At 44.1% G+C, this 21,757-nt stretch overlaps 1 protein-coding gene across 1 annotated transcript; it reads right to left on the reverse strand.

Moving 5' to 3' along the window:
• Window positions 1-1,343: 1,343 nt before the first annotated feature.
• Window positions 1,344-20,679, reverse strand: IL13RA1 (interleukin 13 receptor subunit alpha 1). The gene is made up of 10 exons (XM_070760032.1): window positions 20,546-20,679; window positions 15,308-15,474; window positions 13,746-13,875; window positions 12,616-12,736; window positions 9,123-9,301; window positions 7,353-7,489; window positions 5,998-6,145; window positions 4,398-4,497; window positions 4,098-4,225; window positions 1,344-2,219 (listed from the first exon to the last, which is right to left on the reverse strand). Exons 1-10 carry the CDS (start codon window positions 20,604-20,606, stop codon window positions 2,197-2,199), a joined length of 1,194 nt encoding a protein of 397 aa, XP_070616133.1. The 5' UTR covers window positions 20,607-20,679; the 3' UTR covers window positions 1,344-2,196.
• Window positions 20,680-21,757: the final 1,078 nt, after the last annotated feature.

The raw sequence follows: 21,757 nt of genomic DNA on the forward strand, positions 1-21,757 counted from the left end.
CAGAGCGAGAGAGGACACAAAGTCACCCGGGCAGTTCTTCAAGTCTAGAAAGGTTGATAAGGAGCTTGATAAAAATGCATCGACTGTTTCAACGTTGTCCTCAGCTCCCCCCAACTTTGGGCAGTTCCCAGGGTTCTTCTGGGACTGAAACATCCTGATACCAAAGCCTTGGGAATCCTTTAGAGCAGGGGTAGAGAAAGTTGGCGCTTCTATGACATGTGGGTGTCCTCCTCGACCCACAGCTCACATTAGAGAAACACCTTTCAGCTGTGGCGAGGGGGGCGTTTGCCCAGGTTCGCCTGGTGCGCCAGTTGCAGCCCTATTTGGACCAGGAGTCATTGCTCACAGTCACTCATGCCCTCATCACCTCGAAACTCGACTACTGTAAAACTCTCTACATGGGGCTACCTTTGAAAAGTGTTCGGAAACTTCAGATCGTGCAGAATGCAGCTGCGAGAGCAATTATGGGCTTCCCCAAATATGCCCATGTCACACCAACACTCCGCAGTCTGCATTGGTTGCCGATCAGTTTCCGATCACAATTCAAAGTGTTGGTTATGACCTATAAAGCCATTCATGGCACCGGACCAGATTATCTCAGGGACCGCCTTCTGCTGCACGAATCCCAGCGACCAGTTAGGTCCCACAGAGTGGATCTTCTCCGGGTCCCGTCGACTAAAGAATGTCGCTTGGCGGGACCCAGGGGAAGAGCCTTCTCTGTGGCGGCCCCGGCCCTCTGGAACCAACTCCCCCCAAAGATTGGAATTGCCCCCACCCTCCTTGCCTTTCATAAGCTGCTTAAAACCCACCTCTGCCATCAGGCATGGGGGAATTGAGACCCTCTTCCCCCTAGGCCTTTACAATTCTATGCATGGTGTGTATGTTTGGTGTTTTTTTAAAATATTAATGGGCTTTTAATTATTTCTAACATCAGACTACTATTGTAAACTGCTTTATTGTTGCTGTTAGCCACCCCGAGTCTCCAGAGAGGGGCGGCATACAAATCCAATCAATCAATCAATCAATCAATCAATCAATCAATAAATGTGGACTTCAACTCCCAGAATTCCTCAGCTAGCATGATTGGCTCAGGAATTCTGGGAGTTGAAGTCCACAAGTCATAGAAGAGCCAACTTTGCCTACCCCATGCTTTAGAGCAGTGTTTCCCAACCTTGGCAACTTGAAGATATCTGGACTTCAACTCCCAGAATTCCCCAGCCAGGATTTACTTGCTGACTGGGCCACGAACTTGGGAACAAATCAATGAAAAAAAAGGGCTCACCGACCCTTAAGAACATCAGCCGTGAGTGGGACTTACAAGCGCTAACCAGCAGAGTATATCATAAAACGAAAGTAGTTTTTTATTAGAAAAAAAAAGCATCGTTCATTGTTTGCATAAAATGGTACAGCTCAACAAAGTGTTTACAGAACTGAAAAAACATACAAAGTCATCTCAAGGCTTTTCAGTTTTCTAGGGAAGAAAAACAGAGGTTTGCTGGCAAAGATAAATCCACCTTCTCACAAACAAATTGTGCAACCGTTCAGCCTTTGGGTCCCAGCCAAGCGAAGAACGATCTCGCTCAGCTTCAGATTTGTGGTGTCGTCTTATCGGTCCCAGTGGTCTGAAGACGCTTATCACTGCTACTGCACCGAAACCGAACTTACGCGATTAAGATATCTGTCAGCCTCTTCCTAGACTTTCTACATTCTAAAACCAGGAGGAAAAGGGCAATAATAATAATAATAATTACAACAACAACAACAACAATGGATGCTATCACACCGTTTGTGTGTGGGGCTAAAAGCTTTGCCAGTTTGATTGCTGTTGAATTGGCACACGTGTATAAAACCCCCCAGTCCTTTAGCGCCAATGTTGCTTCACAGAAGCTACCGCATGGCTTGATATTCCGTTCTTGATAACTTAAGGGGCAAAGGGAAAGTTGCCAGGTTGAAGAGTGAATTTCCACTTCTCCCGCCTGTATTTGCTGGATCCATCAAGGTGTGATCAATCAATAAGGGAAATTGTGCAAAGGTCCTTCTCCAAGAGGCCACCCATAGCCTCCTGAGATGAGTCCTAGTCCTGCAGCATTGGGCTTGCTTGGTTTACATTCAGACGTCGTGTGATACAAAAGAGAGCAACCTGAAATTTCTCATTTCCTGTAGGCGTTGCAAGTAGAGGCACCGGGTTTTCCTTGGCTAGCTCATCCTGAAGTCTGTTTCTAGAAGGAGAGACAAACACAAGGGCAATGAAATGGGGCAGGGAGAAAGACAACAGGAGGGTCCTCAGTTGCCCTCAAGGGCACGGTAGCCCAACACCATGGAAGAACTATAGGGGGGACATGATCGAAACATTTAAATATGTCAAAGGGTTAAATAAGGTTCAGGAGGGAAGTGTTTTTAATAGGAAAGTGAACCCAAGAACAAGGGGACACAATCTGAAGTTAGTTGGGGGAAAGATCAAAAGCAAGGTGAGAAAATATTATTTCACTGAAAGAGTAGTAGATCCTTGGAACAAACTTCCAGCAGACGTGGTTGGTAAATCCACAGTCACTGAATGAGAACATGCCTGGGAGAAACATATATCCATTGTAAGATAAAATACAGGAAATAGTATAAGGGCAGACTAGATGGACCATGAGGTTTTTTTCTGCCGTCAGTCTTCTATGTTTCTATGTTTCTATTTCTGCTTAGGGGTAAATCTGGTTAGGTTCCCTGAAAGGTTGCTCTTGAAAATGTTGGGTGGGTCATGAAACAGTAAGATTATGTAAAAACTACTCTACTTATTATACTCTTTTAACTCAACTGTTAAGGCAGTGATGGGCTCCTACAGGTACAGTCACATACGCAGAATCAGTAGAAAAATGATGATTTTTTTTCTTTTTTCTTTTTTTCCCTTCTGGGCTCTGTGGATGTTTTTCCTATTACAGTAAATGAGGTTGAATGTGTATAATTTTAGAAGAGCTGTGTGTGTGTGTCTGTGTATATATATACGTGCAGTTTATGTAGTAGATAATGTATATTTTTGTGTGCCTGTGTGTAATATGTAAGTACACCCATGGCATATATACATGGGATTAAAGAATATATTTTGAATGTTCAGTAATAGTAAACAGAGAAGGAAATTGTCTCTCTTTGAGGCGAGGAGAGGCCAGGCACCCTAACCCTAACTCTTGACCTAAGTGATGTCAAGTTGGCCACCTTTAAGCCAGTCACATGACCTTTAAACCACCCCCAGTCACATGATGATCAAGCCACTCTCACCTGGTCACATGGCCGGGAAGCCACACCCACAGTGTGGTAGTAAAAATATTTGCAGCCTTTCACTGTGTTAAGGGATAATTATTAAACAGAGTTTTTTCTTCTCTCCTCTTATCCTTGAGAAAATAAAGGCACCTTGAGTTTCTTTCTTCTCTTTCATGGCTAAGCTGGGGTTGATGTCACCGGTCTTGCATTCAAGGTTGTCTCCATACAACCACACAAAGTACTAAGTGTGCCTAATAGTCATTCACGTTTGCATTTCTGTGGCTTGGCACATTGAGTGAAGCCAATCCATATGCTTCACCGGTATTCTGGGAAAATTAAGGGAGACTAGGATGGCACCATTTCGGCCTTGTTCTGGCCTCATCAGCTAGCCACACCCTTCCTTACTGGGATTCGATCTGGCAGCTTCTGCCTTGTAAGGCAGAGAATTAACAGTTGAGCCACCAGACCTTGATCCCTCCAGCTCTGTACCAGGGAGGGGCTATATGTTTTTTTATGTCGGATCACCCTGGTATATTGAAGGAACAATATACACCCTGGTATATTGAATATATACTGTATATATATATATATATGTATATATATATGTGTGTGTGTGTGTGTGTGTGTGTGTGTGTGTGTGTATATATATATATATATATATATATATATATATATATATATATATATGTCACATGTTTAAGCTGAATTTGAAAATTAAGGGAGACTAGGTTAGATCTATTTCGGCCTTATTTTGGCCTCATCAGCTAGCCATACCCACTGGGACTTGAACCTGCAACCTTTGCCTTGTAAGGCAGAGAATATATATATATATGGCCTGAGTTCCCTTCACTTACTGATTTTATCGGGTATGATGAATTCGGATGGATAGTCAACTGGCAGATACTCGTCCCTCTGATCTTCAAACATTCGTTTCAGAACCTTTTCAGGGTCAGGAATTATCGGGAAGATCAACAGCTGAATCCTGCGGAGTGGAGAGAGCAAAATAATTAGAATATTCCAGATTGGAAAGTTCCCCCCCCCACTTAATTTCCATGAACTGAGCAAAGTGATAGAGATCTTTAATGAAAGCCTTTGGGGGGGGGGGTTTCCTGGCTTCATGACAAATGCCCAGATCTCTGCAATTCGTTTCTTACCTCTTCAGGTAAACAAGGAGAATGATAGTCAGGATTGTAGCACATAATGGAATCGTGATGAACAAAATAATGCTCAATGTTTCCAACTGTTCCTGTTCACCTAAAACAAGGCAAGGACAATGAGGCGGTTTCCATATGAAGTTAAAAGGATGCAAGAACAGCCCCCCATTGCTAAATCATTCATTTATTTATTTTATTTATTATTTAGATTTGTATGCCGCCCCTCTCCGCAGACTCGGGGGCTTTCCTTTAGAACAGTCAAGGAAGACTATGGAAACTGCTTATGGAACCCCGATTTAGATTGCTGGCCAAGAGAAAAGAGAGAGGCCCTCAAACGTCTTAAAAGTTTAATAAATTAAATTAAGTTAAATGAAAGGATGTGGTTGGCGCTTCACACAGAAAATATTCGGAACAAGGAAGCTTCCCTAGAATGGAATAACTGAGAGGGGGTGGGGCAAGGGGGCACTGAGCAGGGGGGGCTTCCCATGGTCCTGCTGACAATCTAAATAATAAATTGAGTGTGCCTTAATCCGCCTTGTGAATATTTGCAAAGGACAAACTGAAAATGAAAGAAGAGCATGATTCTTATGCTGAAAGCATTTCCAATTAGAAGAATTGGGAAGTAGGTAACACAGGAAATTCCCCCTGGAAAACCTTGTTTCCACTGAATAATAGATTGCAAGGAGGAGTAAACCAGATCAGAAAGACTGAGCAGAAGCTACAGGCTCAGAAAGACAGGGGCCCAGTTCCTCACTTTCATGCTAACCCATCTTTCATGCTGGGTTTGGAACTATCCAAGGTCCTGCAGTTCTAACCTCTGGAGACCAGGTTCGAAGGATTCCCACTCATGCCCTGTTAACATAGATCTGGAATAGCACCAACGGAAAGAATCCCATCAATCTATCCAGACACTAAAGTCGTCCTTCAATATGGCTGATCCTGGTCCTGCCATCAAGTCCACAGAGGGATGTCCCAGCTAGCAGAATAGAGTGACATAAATACTCCATCCGAATGTAACTGAAATAATCCTATAAATTTAAGCAAGGGCACAGAAAGTGGTCACTGCAGCCCAGAGAGGAGGCCATAAAGTTAATTCAAAGGCCAAACACAACCAGGACAAGATCCTGGAGCCCCTCCCTTATGAAACCAGGTTGCAAGGCCTTGGTCTCTTCAGCCTTGAAAGACGGCGTTGAAGGGGTGACTCGATCGAAGGGTATAAAATCACGCATGGGATAGAAAAGGTGGATAGGGAAAAATTCTTTTCTCTATCACACAATACAAGGACGAGGGAGCCCTCCCTAAAGCTCATAGGGAAGAAAGTGAGGACAAACCGAGGGAAATATTTCTTCACCCAGATGGTCCTTGGTTGATGGGATTCCCTTCCAGAAGAGGTTGTGACAGCTGTCAGCCTGGAGAGTTTCAAGGCAGGATTAGGCAGATTCAGGGATGCCAAGTGTATCATAGGTGGTTATTGAAAGGGATGTCCAAGTGCCGCCTCTATGTTGGTTGAGGCAGGCAGGATTCCCTTGGGTCCCATTTGTTGGAGGTCAAGGGAAAGGGAGGGTCTTGCCTCCTCTTCTGCTCAGAGAAAGGTACTCACCCAAGTGCACCGGCTTGCTCCATTCACTCCAGAGGCCCCGAACTTCCGTGCACCCTTTTCCAAGGATGGCTAGCACAGCCCTCACTCTAAGCGTGTGATACTTCTCGGGATCAAGGGTGATGGTTACGTTGGTGCCATCTTCATAAGACTTTAGAAGAAAAATGGACAGCTTTTCATCGTCTGCTCAACCATCACTAGAATGGGGTTTTCTCAAGCTCAGCAAGTTTTTTTAATTTTTATTTAATTTTATTGCTTTTCTATTAAATACATTTCTTGGTGCTCAATAAACACTGTGTCATCTGGGTATTTAGTTGCTTAAAAATATAAATTATTGTACATTCCTTTCCCCCCCCCCCTTTTCCCCAACCATTGGTAAAATAGCAATAGCATTTAGTTATAGTTTAAGTTATAGTTTTAATTATTAGGTTTGTATCTGTATTGTTCCATTGTTGTTGTGAGCTGCCCTGAGTCTTCGGAGAGGGGCGGCATACAAGTCTAATAAATTATTATTACTATTATTATTATTAGATTTATATACCACTTCACAGTACTTTACAGCACTCTCTAAGCGGTTTACAGAATCAGCCTCTTACCCCCAACAATCTGTGTCCCCATTTGAACCAGTTCGGAAGGAAGGAAGGAAGGATAGAAGGAAGGAAGGAATAGCAATAGCATTTAGACTTATATACCGCTTCATAGTGCTTTTACAGCCCTCCTTAAGCGGTTTACAGAATCAGCCTCTTGCCCCCAATAATGTGGGTCCTCATTTGACCCACCTGGGAAGGAAAGAAGGAAGGTAGGAAGGTAGGAAGGAAGGAAGGAAGGAAGGAAGGAAAGAATAGCAATAGCATTTAGACTTATATACTGCTTCATAGTGCTTTTACAGCCCTCCCTAAGTGGTTAACAGAATCAGCCTCTTGCCCCCAATAATGTGGGTCCTCATTTGACCCACCTGGGAAGGAAAGAAGGAAGGTAGGAAGGAAGGAAGGAAGGAAGGAAGGAAGGAAAGAATAGCAATATCATTTAGACGTATATACCGCTTCATAGGGCTTTTAAGCGGTTTACAGAATCAGCCTCTTGCCCCCAACAATTTAACCACCTCGGAAAGATGGAAGGCCGAGTCAACCTTGAGCTGGTGGTGAGATTTGAACCCCTGAACTGCAGCTAGCAGTTAGCTGAAGGAGCCTGCAGTGCTCAGGATGAAATTATGGTGGTTTAATTGTAGCACAGATGGGGCCTCAAAGCAGTTTGCACACCACTCGAGATGGTGGTCTCCACATTCCATGCAAGAGATTCCCAGCGGTCGAAGGCAGCTTTTAAAAAAGAAAGAAACTCAATACAAAGAGGCAGCTTACCTCGCTCCTTTCGCCATCCACATCCACATTATAGCATATACCTTTCCAGGAGCGGGGAGCATCCCACAATAGGAAAAAAACATTCTGGCCTTTTTCGATGCGCAGATTGGATGGTGGGTCAAGTTTTACTGGATAATCTAAAAGAAACCAGAGAAGGAGGTGTTGCATTCTTGTTCTCAATGTCACCCTCACGATTCCTACAAACACACCGAGGTCGATCAACTATCATTTCCATTTTATTCCCTTCTACGGTAATTTTTCTGCTCGCCTGAGGTTCAGTGGGTCAGTTTCCATTCAATGATTAATTTGAATGTGCATCTCTTCTGAAATAAGGGCTTTATTATAACCATTTATAAACTTTATTGAAGATAAATGGGCGGGGAATACATAACATAAAAGGACAGTGCAGATATCAATAAAAATGTGTATAAATTGGGAGATTGTGATCCCGCTATATAGAGCGCTGGTGAGACCACGTTTGGAATACTGTGCTCAGTTCTGGAGACCTACAAAAAGATATGGATAAAATTGAAGAGGTCCAAAGACGGGCTACAAGAATGGTGGAAGGTCTTAAGCATAAAACGTATCAGGAAAGACTTAATGAACTCCATCTGTATAGTCTGGAGGACAGAAGGGAAAGGGGGGGACATGATCGAAACATTTAAATATGTCAAAGGGTTAAATAAGGTTCAGGAGGGAAGTGTTTTTAATAGGAAAGTGAACACAAGAACAAGGGGACACAATTGGAGGTTAGTTTGGTGAGAGATCTGAAGCAACGTGGGAAAATATTTTACTGAAAGAGTAGTAGATGCTTGGAGCAAACTCCAAGCAGACGGGGTTGGTAAATCCACAGGAACTGAATTTAAACATGCCTGGGATAAACACAGATCCACCCTAAGATAAAATACAGGAAATACTATTAAGGGCAGACTAGATGGACCAGGAGGTCTTTTTCTGCCATCCATCTTCTAGGTTTCTAGGTTTCTAAGGCGGTCCCTCAAGCACAATGGGGAAAAAAGTATTTAGTCAGACACCCATTGTCAATCCACAGGAACTGAATTGAAACATGCCTGGGATAAACATAGATCCATCTTAAGATAAAATACAGGAAATAGTAGAAGGGCAGACTAGATGGACCAGGAGGTCTTTTTCTGCCGTCAATCTTCTATGTTTTTGTTTCTATAAATTTTGAATATATAATCCTAAGTCAAAATACACACTTATATACTGTATATAAAAGGAAAGAAAGTTAAAGAAAAAGAGGGGGAAGAAACGAAAAAAAGAGGGTAAAAGAAGAGGAGAAATAAAAAGAGAAAGAAAGAAGTAAAAAAAGAAAAAACAAGTGCATATCTATGTACTTATCAAGTGTCATATATAGTGTCAACTTATCTGTTGACCCGATTACTCTACAGCTTTTAAGATCTTTACTATCAGTATAGATAAAAAATTTAAATTTCTGAACTTGGGTTCTCCTCTTGATGGCTCTAGCTCTAAAGGTTGGAATGAAAAGCATCTAGACCGGGGTAGGCAAAGTCGGCTCTTCTATGACCTGTGCACTTCAACTCCCAGAATTCCTCAGTTGGCATGCTTGGCTCAGGGAATTCTGGGAGTTGGAGTCCACAAGTCATAGAAGAGCCACGTTTGCCTACCCCTGATCTAGAGGGGCTGGAAGGAGATCTTCTTTCAAAACTGGGACTGTCCACGGGAGGAGGGTCTTTCCCTCCCTTCATTTCCTTCCAGAGGCTGGGCCCACCAAGAGGCAAAACCTACCGGGCTGTTTTGTACCTTCCTTCATCTTCACGCACACCGGCTGGATGTCTTGAGAATTGCTCCAGAGGGAAAGACTCAGGGTGCGCACTCCAGAACAGTTGATGCGAAAAACACATCGGAAGGTGTCTCCATCCACACTGTGATTTGCGCACAGCTGCGGTTCTTCCATATGCTCGTGCCTGAAGGTGGGATGAAAAAACAGATGTGAGCAAGAGAAACATAGAAACATAGAAGATTGACAGCAGAAAAATATTTATTTTTTATTTTTATTTTATTCATTTGTCCAATACACAAATACAAAGGAAGAAAATAGACATGTGGTAATATATATAAGAGTAAAAATGAACTTAGAGGAGAGGATATATGAAAGGAAGAGAATATATATGATAGGTGGAAGAAAGGAAAGACAATTGGACAGGGGACGAAAGGCACACCAGTGCACTTATGTACGCCCCTTACTGGCCTCTTAGGAACCTGGAGAGGTCAATCGTGGAAAGTCTAAGGGAGAAGTGTTGGGGGTTGGGGATTGACACAATTGAGTCCGGCAATGAGTTCCACGCTTCGATAACTTGATTGTTGAAATCATATTTTTTACAGTTAAGTTTGGCGCAGTTCGTATTGAGTTTGAATCTGTTGCGTGCTCTTGTGTTGTTGCAGTTGAAGCTGAAGTAGTCATTGAGCGGTAGGACGTTGCAGCATATGATCTTGTGGGCAATACTCAAATCATGTTTTAGGCGCCGTAGTTCTAGGCTTTCTAGGCCTTATACTTTATAATCCATCTAGTCTGCCCTTATATATACTTACATACTTATATACTATGCAGCAGAATAATCATGTGTGTTTACAGCCAATCTAAACCAAAAGAATGTATTAATGTATTAATCCTGGAATAGCAGGCATGTCTGCTGCATAAATCCCAGCGGCCGATCAGGTCCCACAGAGTTGGCTTTCTCCAGGTCCTGTTGACTAAACAATGTCGTCTGGCAGGGCCTAGGGGAAGAGCCTTCTCTGTGGGGCCCCCGGCACTATGGAATCAACTCCCCCCGGAGATTCAAATTACTCCCACCCGCCTCGCCTTTCGCAAGAGCTTGAAGACCTATCTATGTTGCCAGGCATGGGGCAACTACTGTAATGTAACCCCCTTTCTGACCATTAAAGTTATGAGTGGTTATGATTCTGTAGTATCGACTGGTTTTAAGAAAATGGGTTTTAATAATTAGATTTGTTTCTGTATTGTTTTATTTTTGTGAGCCGCCCTGAGTCTTCAGATCTAATAAATTATTATTATTATTGTTGTTGTTGTTATTGTTATTGCTATTGCTATTGTTATTGTCTGTTACAGCTAAAAACTATCACGACTTCAAAGATGAATCGTTTTCTAATATCCCCATTTTCTCTAGTAAGGTTCAAAAGACAAGATAAATATTATGAATTACTAAGGATTTGGAATGCAGTTGTTCTATTATTAGAGGCAATTCTTCTAGCAACTCTTCCTTTGAATAAGCTGTAGAGATTGATTGTCTGCCCGAAGACTTTCCAAGAACATTTTATTTATTTTATTAATTTATTAATTCGATGTCTATGCCACCCTTCTCATGGCGACTCAGAGCGGCGAATTGAAGCCCCCTTCCCTTAAACAAACAACATCATCGCATCATTTTAATTTCATCTGCAGCACAATTTTAAGGTCTGGGACGGGGCACAAAACACAGGAACAGAGAGGGGTGGCGTAAGTAAATAAATGATTTAAACCAGATTTTAAAAGAAAACTTGAGGGTGGAACTTGCCACCCACGACCGCTTAGATGTGTTGTGTTGGGAATCGGTCTGGTGGGTGTCGCTGACAGGCCCAAGCTGCAGAAAGAGCGTTTAATTATCTCCCTTCATTTAATCTGTCTCTCGATGGTGGAAAAGCTCAGCTATTCCGGGACCTTTCTTCAGAGTTTCCACTCCGAAAGCATCCAAGTGGATTTCAAGAGCGATAAACACTTGAACATTAAAACCTTTTACAGTTCTGTCCTGGAACTTCAGAGGGTGAAAAAAGCTTGCCCAAAAAGCGGGGAGAAAAACCTTCCATTCCCCGGGTCTGAAATTCCCAGCTTAAATTCACCTGTCCAAAATGGCCTGGGCCAGCGGTAGGCAAAGTTGACTCTTCTAGGACATGTGGACTTCAACTCCCTGAATTCCTGAGCTAGCATGCTTGGCTCAGGGATTCTAGGAGTTGAAGTCCACAAGTCCTAGAGGAGTCTACTTTGCCTACCCCTGAAAAAAATACCAAAGCCTATTGAATACAGAGAGTTGACTTACAACACATTCATTTAGTCCAGAATGCAGCTGCAAGAACCGTTATGGGTATGCCTCGGTACTCCCATATAACACCTTAGTCTCCGGGCACAATTCAATGTGTTGGTTATTACCTATAAAGCCCTCCATGGCTCAGGGAGGACCACGGAGGAGGGCCTTCTCTGTGGCTGCCCCAGCTCTATGGAACCAACTTCCCCCGATGTCTGTACTCCTCCCACCCTGCTGGCCTTTCGCAAGGCCACGAAGACCTGGCTTTGCCGGTAGGCCTTGGGCCCATGAATTTTGAATAGAATAGAATTCTTTATTGGCCAAGTGTGATTGGACACACAAGGAATTTGTCTTTGGTGCAGATGCTCTCAGTGTGCATAAAAGAAAAGAGACATTAGAATAGAGTAGAGTAGAGTAGAGCAGAATAGAATAGAATAGAATAGAATAGAATTTTATTGGCCAAGTGTGATTGGACACACAAGGAATTTGTCTTTGGTGCAGATGCTCTCAGTGTGCATAAAAGAAAAAGAGACATTTGTCAAGAATCATGAGGTCCAACACTTAATTATTGATATTAAGGCTATCATGGCCATATTGTATTAATGTTATGTATACATGTTAATGGGACTATATTTTTAAATTAAGATTTTATAGTTTATAGTTGTTATATTTGACTTCTTTTTATTGCCTTTGTAATTTTCATACTGTTGTAAGCCGCCCTGAGTCCTTTGGGATTGGGCAGCATACAAGTCGAATAAATAAGCAAACAAACAAATAAATAAATAAATTTAGTGACCATTTGAACTTACAACGGCGCTGGGGAAAAATGACTTATGACTGCTTATTCACACCTATGACTGTTCCAGCGTCCCTATGATGGAAATTCGGATGCTTTGCAACCGACTCATACTGACAATTGCAGGGGGCGGTTTGTCATGTGATCCTCGCTTTGTGACCTTCTGGCAACTAAAGTCAAGGGGAAGTAGATCCACTTAACAACTGGGTTGCTAATTTAAGAACTGCTGAGATTCACTTAATCCCTCGGGCAAGAAAGGTCACCCAATGTGGCAATATCCACGTAGCTGTTCCGCTTAGCAACAAAATCTGAGACTCATTTGCCAGATCGTACGCCGGGGACTCCCCTGTAGATGAAACGGGCTCTTTTTCGGGCCAGGAAAAGGACGGGATTTCCCAATACAAACCAGAAGGAGAGATGGTAGCTGGTGTCCCGAGGCGATTGTCTTCCACGCCTCCACGAACACGCCATCCATTCCGCGTTATGACAAATGCAGCTGACGTTTGTCGCTCCCGTCTCTGCCATCCCTACAAAGGGCAAACCCAGAAGATAAGTCTACCCCGCTGCTTATTGATCCACGCTTGCCCAAAAAGCAGGGAGAAAAGCCTTCCATTCCCCAGGTCTGAGATTCCTAGCTTAAATTCGCCTGTCCAAAATGGCCTGAGCCAGGGGTAGGCAAAGGTGGCTCTACTATGACATGTGGACCTCAACTCCCAGAATTCCTGAGTTACCATGTTTGGCTCAGGAATTCTGGGAGTTGAAGTCCACAAAGTTGAAGAGCCAACTTTGCCTGCCCCTGGCCTTGTCCATCCCTAAGGGTTGGCAGGGTTTTCCAACCTCCGCTGCTTGTAGACTTCAACTGCTCGAATTCCTTAACCAGTATTGTAAGGTGAGCAGGACTGGAGGGCCTCCCCTGTTCTAAGGGGTTTGCAATTAAAAGAAGCAGACAAGAATCATCAGGTAGGGAACTATCAGGGGTTGCAGAAGTGCATGTTTTGTGCACATGCTTATGTCACTTCACCAAAATGACCTTCTGCGTATGCACAAAGGGATTGGAGGACTGGTTCGGGAGCATGGACCACCGGCAAACTTCCACTACCAGTTCTAAAGAACCGGTCCAATCTGGAAGCAACCCACCACTGGATCCAGAACCCCTCCTAGGCTCTCACCCTGCATCCTCCCAAACTCTCTTGTGCCTTCAATTCTCGGGTGCTGCCAGGCCCCAATTCAGGGGCTGGTTTTGAAAAGCTCCCAGCCTCGTTGCCAGTTGGGCTCCAGAAACGGCAGTTGGTTTCTAGCAAAGAGGTCTGAGATGCTTCTCATACATGCTTGGTTGAATTAAATAAATATATAAAATTAAATAAATGTTTAAATCTTGGGGGGCAATTACTCGGGGACATCTCATTCTTACAGGAACATCTGCATACGAGTTTATGGAAAGGGGCGGCATACAAATCTAATAAATAATAATAATAATAATAATAATAATAATAATAATAATAATAATAATAATACACCCAACAGCCGAATATTTACCTTTTTGTTGCAGAGGGATCTGAAACAATTCTCCTTTCCTGTTATCGATAAAACATTCTGCGCGCAGCAGAAAAGACATATTTTTCCCTAGAAGGACCGCCATTTTCCTGTGCGGTTCTGGTCTCCATACCTAAGGATGGGAAAGGGAAGAGTGTTTAGGCATAACAGGGTGATCCTCAGTCATTCCCTGCCCCATTCCATCTCTCCTTTTCTCTCTCTCTCTCTCTCAGCTTCACCCCACTCTCTGCACCTTCTGCAAGGTTTTAAAAACTCACCTTTGTTTGTTTGTTTGTTTATTTATTTACTTACTTACTTATTCAATTTTTATGCTGCCCTTCTCCTTAGACTCAGGGCAGCTTACAACATGTTAGCAATGGCACTTTTTAACAGAGCCAGCAATATTGCCCCCACAATCCGGGTCCTCATTTTACCCACCTCGGAAGGAAGGAAGGCTGAGTCAACCTTGAGCCGGTGATGAGATTTGAACCGCTGACCTTCAGATCTACAGTCAGCTTCAGTGGCCTGCAGTACAGCACTCCACCTGCTGCGCCACCCTGGCTCATCCGACAGGCTTGGGGCCACTGAGTCTTAACATCTAGCCCCGGTCTATGACTGAATGTACAGTGCATGACGAGATGAATGCGATTAATTAATTTTAAGTATTGGGGTTTTTAGAGTGTATTTTAATTTAGATTTCTTATATGTGTTATATTGACCTTTGTTGTGAGCTGCCCTGAGTCCAAGTAGAAGGACGAGATAGAAATCTAATAAATAAATAAATACATTTGCTAGATCGGGGCTGGAGTCCACAACCCACAATCTGCATCCCGGTACTGGACTGTGTTGTGGCTGGATCGCAGCCAGGTCCTCTGATAACAGACTTCGAGCCTGCTGAACTGGGGCCATCTGGGCAGGGTCGGTCTGTGTGGCTGTCGGAGGAGTCGGACAGTGAGGAGGAGGAGGAGGAGGAGGAGGAGGAGGAGGAGGGAGAGATAGAGTGTGAGGAGCCTGCAGAGGCTATAGAACCCCCGACTGGGCTTTGCGGACCCCAACTGGGGATTTGCCTGGGTCTGAGGAGGAAGAGGAGATAAGGGATCCGATCCTGAATATATGGGTAAGAAGGATGCAGGGGAGGCAAGAGCAGTTACGAAAGCTCAGAAGGAGGAAGTGAGCACAGCTGTACATAGTCTGCACTCCAAGGGTGTATATAAGGGGGTTGGGAGGTTTCCTTTGCAAAAAGCCAATGTTTGTTCCTCCGGAGAAAGAGAGCATGTGAAGAGTTTTTTGACTGATGTTCAACTGCACACAGCTAAGAATATCTCAAAGTATACTCCCCCCATAGGGAAAGATACTGGTGCCCTCTTATGGTCAAACCAGGCAAAGCTCTTAAGGACATATTACAACTTTACAGTTATAAGCTACCATTCGCAGTTTAATACACGGCAACCCCAAAAACAGGTGAATACCATGTACTAACATGCTCCACTCTTGATGGCTCACTTCGCAACATGCATTTGAAGCTCCATTGAGGTTGTACATCGAGGACTACTATGTCAGCTCACCTGGTCTGACTCTGTTTTGCCATCCAAGAGAGCCGTGTAATACATCAGGTCGTAGGAATCCCCACAGGGCAGCTGGATTGGATCCCACCGGACACTCAAGGTGCAGCCGCCGTCATCGAAGATGTAACTGATGTTGGCAGGGGAAGGCAAGGAGGGCAGAGCGCCCCCTAGGTGGGAAGAAAGGCAGGAGGAGAGGTGAGCCAGGGCTCGCTTGCCAAGGGCACCCTCCCTTTTCCTCTCCTCTTTCCTTCTCCTTCCTTCCTTTCCTCTTTCTCCTTCTTTCCTTCCTTTCCTTTGTTTCCTCCTTCCTTTCTTGCTTTCCTCCTTCCTTTCTTCCTTCCCTCCCTTCTTTTTTCCATTCCTTTCTTTCCCCTTCTCCTTCCTTCCTTCCTTCACCTTCCTTCCTTCATTCCTTCCTTCCTTTCCTTCCATTCCTTTCTTTCCTACTTCCATTTCCTTTCTTTTGCCTTTCTCCTTCCTTCCTTTCCTATTTCCTCCTCCCTCCCTTCCTTTCCTTTGTTTCCTCCTTCCTTCCTTCCTTTCCTCCTTCCTTCCCTCTCTTCTTTTTTTCCATTCCTTTCTTTCCCCTTCTCCTTCCTTCCTTCACCTTCCTTCCTTCCTTTCCTTCCATTCCTTTCCTTCCTACTTCCATTTCCTTTCTTTTGCCCTCCTCCTTTCCTCCTTTCCTCTTTCCTCCCTTCCTTCCCTCCTTCCTTCCATTCCTTTCTTTCCCCTTCTCCCCCCTTCCTTCACCTTCTTTCTTTCCTTCCTTTTTTCCTTCCTTCCTTCCATTCCTTTCTTTCCCCTTCTCCTCCCTTCCTTCACCTTCTTTCTTTCCTTCCTTTTTTCCTTCCTTCCTTCCTTCCATTCCTTTCTTTCCCCTTCTCCCCCCTTCCTTCACCTTCTTTCTTTCCTTCCTTTTTTCCTTCCTTCCTTCCATTCCTTTCTTTCCCCTTCTCCTCCCTTCCTTCACCTTCTTTCTTTCCTTCCTTCCATTCCTCCTCCCTTTCTCTTTCCCCTCCCCCTCCCCTTCAAAGACAAGGCAGGGACGGTGACTCAGAGCGGAGTGATTCAGAGGCTTTGATTTCCAGGAGATCTCTCAGGGGTTCGACTTCAGAGACCAGATCTTAGAGGATTCCGTCACAGGATGGGTGGGGAGAAGGGGACAGGAAGGGGCTGAACCGTCGAAATTGAGTGGGCAGGAGTTTCAACCCAGAAAAGGTCGGCAGAGTTTGGTGGAGGGCTCTGGAATTGGGGTGAGGGGAAGAGCCTACACGAGCCAGGAATAAGTAACCTTCTTAAAACATCCCCGCCTCCCACAAACCACCATTAAACTAAGCTGTGGTTTAGCAAGCTATGTGAGTTGCCCTGTGAGTCCATCTGATTACATAGAAACATAGAAGACTGACGGCAGAAAAAGACCTCATGGTCCATCTAGTCTGCCCTTATACTATTTCCTGTATTTTATCTTAGAAAGGATATATGTTTATCCCAGGCATGTTTACATTCGGTTACTGTGGATTTATCTACCATGTCTGCTGGAAGTTTGTTCCAAGGATCTACTGCTCTTTCAGTCAAATAATATTTTCTCATGTTGCTTTTGATCTTTCCCCCAACTAACTTCAGATTGTGTCCCCTTGTTCTTGTGTTCACTTTCCTATTAAAAACACTTCCCTCCTGAACCTTATTTAACCCTTTAACCTATTTAAATGTTTCGATCATGTCCCCCCTTTTCCTTCTGTCCTCCAGACTCTACAGATTGAGTCCATGAAGTCTTTTCTGATACGTTTTATGCTTAAGACCTTCCACCATTCTTGTAGCCCGTCTTTGGACCCATTCAATTTTGTCAATATCTTTTTGTAGGTGAGGTCTCCAGAACTGAACACAGTATTATTCCAAATGTGGTCTCACCAGCGCTCTATATAAGGGGATCACAATCTCCCTCTTCCTGCTTGTTATACCTCTAGCTATGCAGCCAAGCATCCTACTTGCTTTCCCTACCACCTGACTGCACTGTCCACCCATTTTGAGACTGTCTCACTTTCTTACCACTTTCTATCCCTCTGTAAGATTAGAATAGAATCACACCCAAGCCTGATAATAGAATAGAATAAATATTTGAAGGAAGGAAAGGATAGAAAATAGAATAGAATTTAGAATAGAATTTAGAATGGAGTAGAGTAGAGTAGTGTATCTTTGGTGTATATGTTCTCAGTGTACATAAGGAGAATAAAATACATTAATAACTAATAAGCTATCAAATCATTACTAATAAGTTATCAAATCGTACTAGGAAACAAATAAAAAACAATATAAATTGAAAGATAAAAGCAACATGGTTATAGTAATAAGTGGGAAGAGATATATACTAGTAAGGAAGAGAAGAAGAATAAGAGAAGAAGAATAGTAATACAGTCTTAGTAATTGTTTTGCCCCAGCTACAGACCACAAAGAACGCAACACACACAAAGTTTGTACAAACCTTAGTTTACTAATTAAGGACTATTTATGAGCTTTCTTAGTAGTCTTTAAACCCAAATACAGTTTAAGGCAGTCTTTTCTGAACACCGGCTGTTAATTCAACTTCATTAACAGCCAGCACAAATCCACGAAATAATAACTCAATTACGAGAAAACAGACTTGTAGATAACAATGATCTTACCGGGGTTGGCAAAATGCCCAGAAACAATTTGCAGGAAAAATGCCATGAAAGAGAACAAGAGCCGACCAGACGTTTCTGGAGTCAAGACCTGAATGTACAGTGGTGCCTCTACCTAAGAAGGCCTCTACTTACGAACTTTTCTAGATAAGAAACGGGAGTTCAATTTTTTTTTGCCTCTTCTCAAGAACCTTTTTCCACTTACAAACCCGAGCCTCCAAAACTGTCGCCGGAAAAGGCAGGGAGAAGCCTCCGTGGGGCCTCTCTAGGAATCTTCTGAGAGGAAACAGGGCCGGAAAAGGTGGGGAGAAGCCTCCGTGGGGCCTCTCTAGGAATCTCCCGGGAGGAAACAGGGCCTCCACCCTCCCTGTGGGTTCCCCAATTGCACGCATTATTTGCTTTTACATCTGGAATCTCCAAAGACCTACACAAGGGTCCTCTTTGTAGACTTTAGTTCAGCATTCAACACCATCATTCCAGACACTCTTCTAACTGAGCTGAACCAGCTGTACCTGCACACGCTTGTAAGTGGATCATAGGCTTCCTAACAAACAGGAAGCAGCAGGTGAAGCTAAGCAGAATCACACCAGCTACCTGTACAATTAGCACAGGGGCAACTCAAGGCTGTGCGCTCTCTCCATTTATCTTCTCTCTCTCTGTAGCAATAACTGCATCTCTAATGATCCATCTGTTCAACTACTGAAGTTCGCAGATGATACCCAGTGACCAGATTCATTCGAGACAACGATGAAAGCACATACAACTAGCCTTGTGGTGCGACCTGAACAATCTGGAACTGAATACAGTGTTCCCTCAATTTCCACGGGGGATGCGTTCCGAGACCGCCCGCGAAAGTCGAATTTCCGCGAAGTAGAGATGCGGAAGTAAATACACAATTTTGGGCTATGAACAGTATCACAAGCCTTCCCTTAACACTTTAAACCCCTAAACTGCAATTTCCCATTCCCTTAACAACCATTTACTCACCATTATTACTCGTACTCACCATTGAATAAGACACTTAGTAATCCTGATATTTATAAACATAATTATTTATTAACAAAAATTATTATTTTTATTTATTTGCAAAAATTATTAGTTTGGCGATGACATATGACATCATCAGGTGGGAAAAATCGTGGTATGGGAAAAAAACTGTGAAGTATTGTTTAATTAATATTTTTTGAAAAACCGTGGTATAGGCTGTTCGCGAAGTTCGAACCCGTGAAAATCGAGGGAACACTGTACACTCAAAATCGTGGAAATGGTGGTAGACTTTAGGAGAAACCCTTCCACCCTTCCACCTCTTACGATACCAGACAAAACAGTAGCAACAGTAGAGACCTTCAAATTTCTAGGTTCAACCATATCACAAGATCTAAAATCTAAAACCTCACATCAAGAATGTCATCAAAAAAGCACAACAAAGAATGCTCTTTCTGCGCCAACTCAGAAAGTTCCTACTGTCCAAAGAGCTGCGGATCCAGTTCTACAGAGGAATAATTGAGTCTGTCATCTGCACCTCTATAACTGTCTGGTTTGGTTCTGCAACCCAACAGGACCGACACGGACTTCAGAGGAGAATCAGAACTGCAGAAAAAACAATTGTTACCAACCAGCCTTCCGTTGAGAACCTGTATACTGAGTCAAAAAACTGGGAAAATATTGACTGACCCCTCGCATCCTGGACACAAACTGTTTCAACTCCTCCCCTCAAAACATCGCTACAGAGCCCTGCACTCCAAGACAACTAGACACAAGAACAGTTTTTCCCCCAAACGCCATCACTCCGCTAAACAAACAATTCCCTCAACACTGTCAAACTATAAAGCTGCGCTACTATTAATCTTCTCATCCTTCCCATCACCCACTAAGGACCGTATGACTGTAACTTGTTGGCTATACTCCTACAATTTATATTGACTGGTTTCTAACGTGATTGAATTGCTTATTTATACCTGGACTACCATTGTTTCCTTTTTCCTTCTTTCCCTTTCTCCCACCTTCCTTTTCTTTTCCTTCCTTCCCTCTCTCTCTCTTTCTCTCTCACTCTGGGTTGAAGCAGGCAGGGTTCCTTTGGGTCGCATTTGTTGGGGGTCCAGAGAAAGGGAGGGTTTTGCCTCCTCTTTCTGTTCAAGATCCCCATGGACAGAATGCTGGACTCGATGGGCTTTGGTCCGTTTCAGCAGGGCTCTTCTTAGGTTCTACTACTCCATTACTACTCTGACTACTCCTGGCATCACGTCCCAGGGCAGCAACGATCCACCCCCCTTGCCTATAAAATGCCAGTAAAGTAGAAGTGGCGAAAGCGTGGCCCCTTTGAGGTTTGACTTCTGGGAAGTGCAATTATTCAGCGCTTCAGCTGAACGCCTGGCCAGGAGAGGATGGGCTTTGTAGTCGAAACGCCCCCATTCCATTATCCACCCCCACCCACCCCCCTGAAAGGCGGCGGGCTGCGCAAGGAAGGCGCAACGCCAATTCCGGGAAAGCGCAAGGGGCCGGGGATGATGGGCTCCCGCCAGGAGGGACCCCCCCTTTCCTTAGCTTGCAGGCGACCCCTCCCACTCCTGCCCCTCACCTGAGGCCAACACCAGCCCGGCCAGGTGGGCCAGCAGCTGCGGCTGCCACGGGAGCCGCATCGGCGCGGTCGGAGCTCCTGCCGGGTCGCTCGTCCGCCCGCTCTGGATTGCCGGGGCGGGTTCAGACGGGAAGGCAGCGGGGTTGGGGCCGCCCCGGACCGCCCAAGCCGAGGTGGGGCTTCGCAGCTGCCCGGGGCCGCTTCTCCCGCGGAGCCTCTGAGGACGCGCAGAGTGCCGCCCGCTCCTCCCCGCAAGCCTGCGCTTGGGCGGCGGGAAACCCCCCTCCCCCGGAGAACGGGGTGGGGGAGCCGGAGATCGCTCCCGGGTTGGGTCGGAGGGATCCCTATTCCCCCCCCCCCCATCTTTTGCCTTGGGTTAAAAGTTGCAATGAAGATAAGAAAGAGCAAAGAACAACCACAGAGTTGGAAGGGACCATAGAGGTCTTCTAGTCCAGCCCCCTGCTTAGCCAGGAAGCCCCACACTACTTCAGACTGATGGTTAGCCAACATCTAAAAAACTTCCAGTGTCGGAGCATTTAGCACTTCTGGTGGCAGACTGTTCCACTGGTTAATTGTTCTATTTTTTTTTAAGAAAAAAGTTTTATGGAATCAGACTTTTTACTAAATCTGCACTTCTATTTCTACTAGGTTCCCCCCCCCCCTCATTATTCCTATCACCCTTTTCTTCCACTTAGGACTGTAGGACTGTAACTCATTGCTTGTACCCTTAAGATTGTTATTAATATTGTCTCCTTATTGCTTATTTGGCCCCTATGACAATCTCATGATTCTGGACAAATGGATCTTTTTCTTTTATGCCCACTGAGAGCATCTGCACCAAGGACAAATTCCTTGTGTCTCCAATCATACTTGGCCAATGAAGAATTCTATTCTATTCTATATTGTTCTATTTTTTCCCCCTCTGTAACTGTCTCTTGCTGATATAATCTTTAACAATATTTCTCAGCTATCTCCCTTGAGAGCATATATTTCCATCTTGATCTAATAATAGATTTATTAATTTTTTTTCTTTCTCCTTTTTCATTTTATATGTCAATCGTTGTCCTGATTTCTTTGCGTTTTCAAAAAAACGTTTTGCTTTGTTGTTCTTATTTTATTCGCCAGGTCTTCAGTTTCTATTAAGTTCCATTTGTGTTTTTGCAAGTCCATCAAATTCTTAATCTCTTTAATTATGTGGATTTTTCTGTAATT

Source organism: Erythrolamprus reginae, chromosome 8 (genome assembly GCF_031021105.1).
Source record: "Erythrolamprus reginae isolate rEryReg1 chromosome 8, rEryReg1.hap1, whole genome shotgun sequence".
NCBI classification, from domain to species: Eukaryota; Metazoa; Chordata; class Lepidosauria; order Squamata; family Dipsadidae; genus Erythrolamprus; species Erythrolamprus reginae.

Excerpts from the sequence above, each read along its gene's own strand:
- IL13RA1 (XM_070760032.1), bottom strand. The coding sequence starts at position 20,606 with ATGCGGCTCCCGTGGCAGCCGCAGCTGCTGGCCCACCTGGCCGGGCTG. Across the intron at positions 15,475-20,545 it reads CGGGCTGGTGTTGGCCTCAG|GGGGCGCTCTGCCCTCCTTG; the intron begins GTGAGGGGCAGG and ends CTTCCCACCTAG. Across the intron at positions 2,220-4,097 it reads CATCATACCCGATAAAATCA|AAACAGACTTCAGGATGAGC; the intron begins GTAAGTGAAGGG and ends CTCTCCTTCTAG.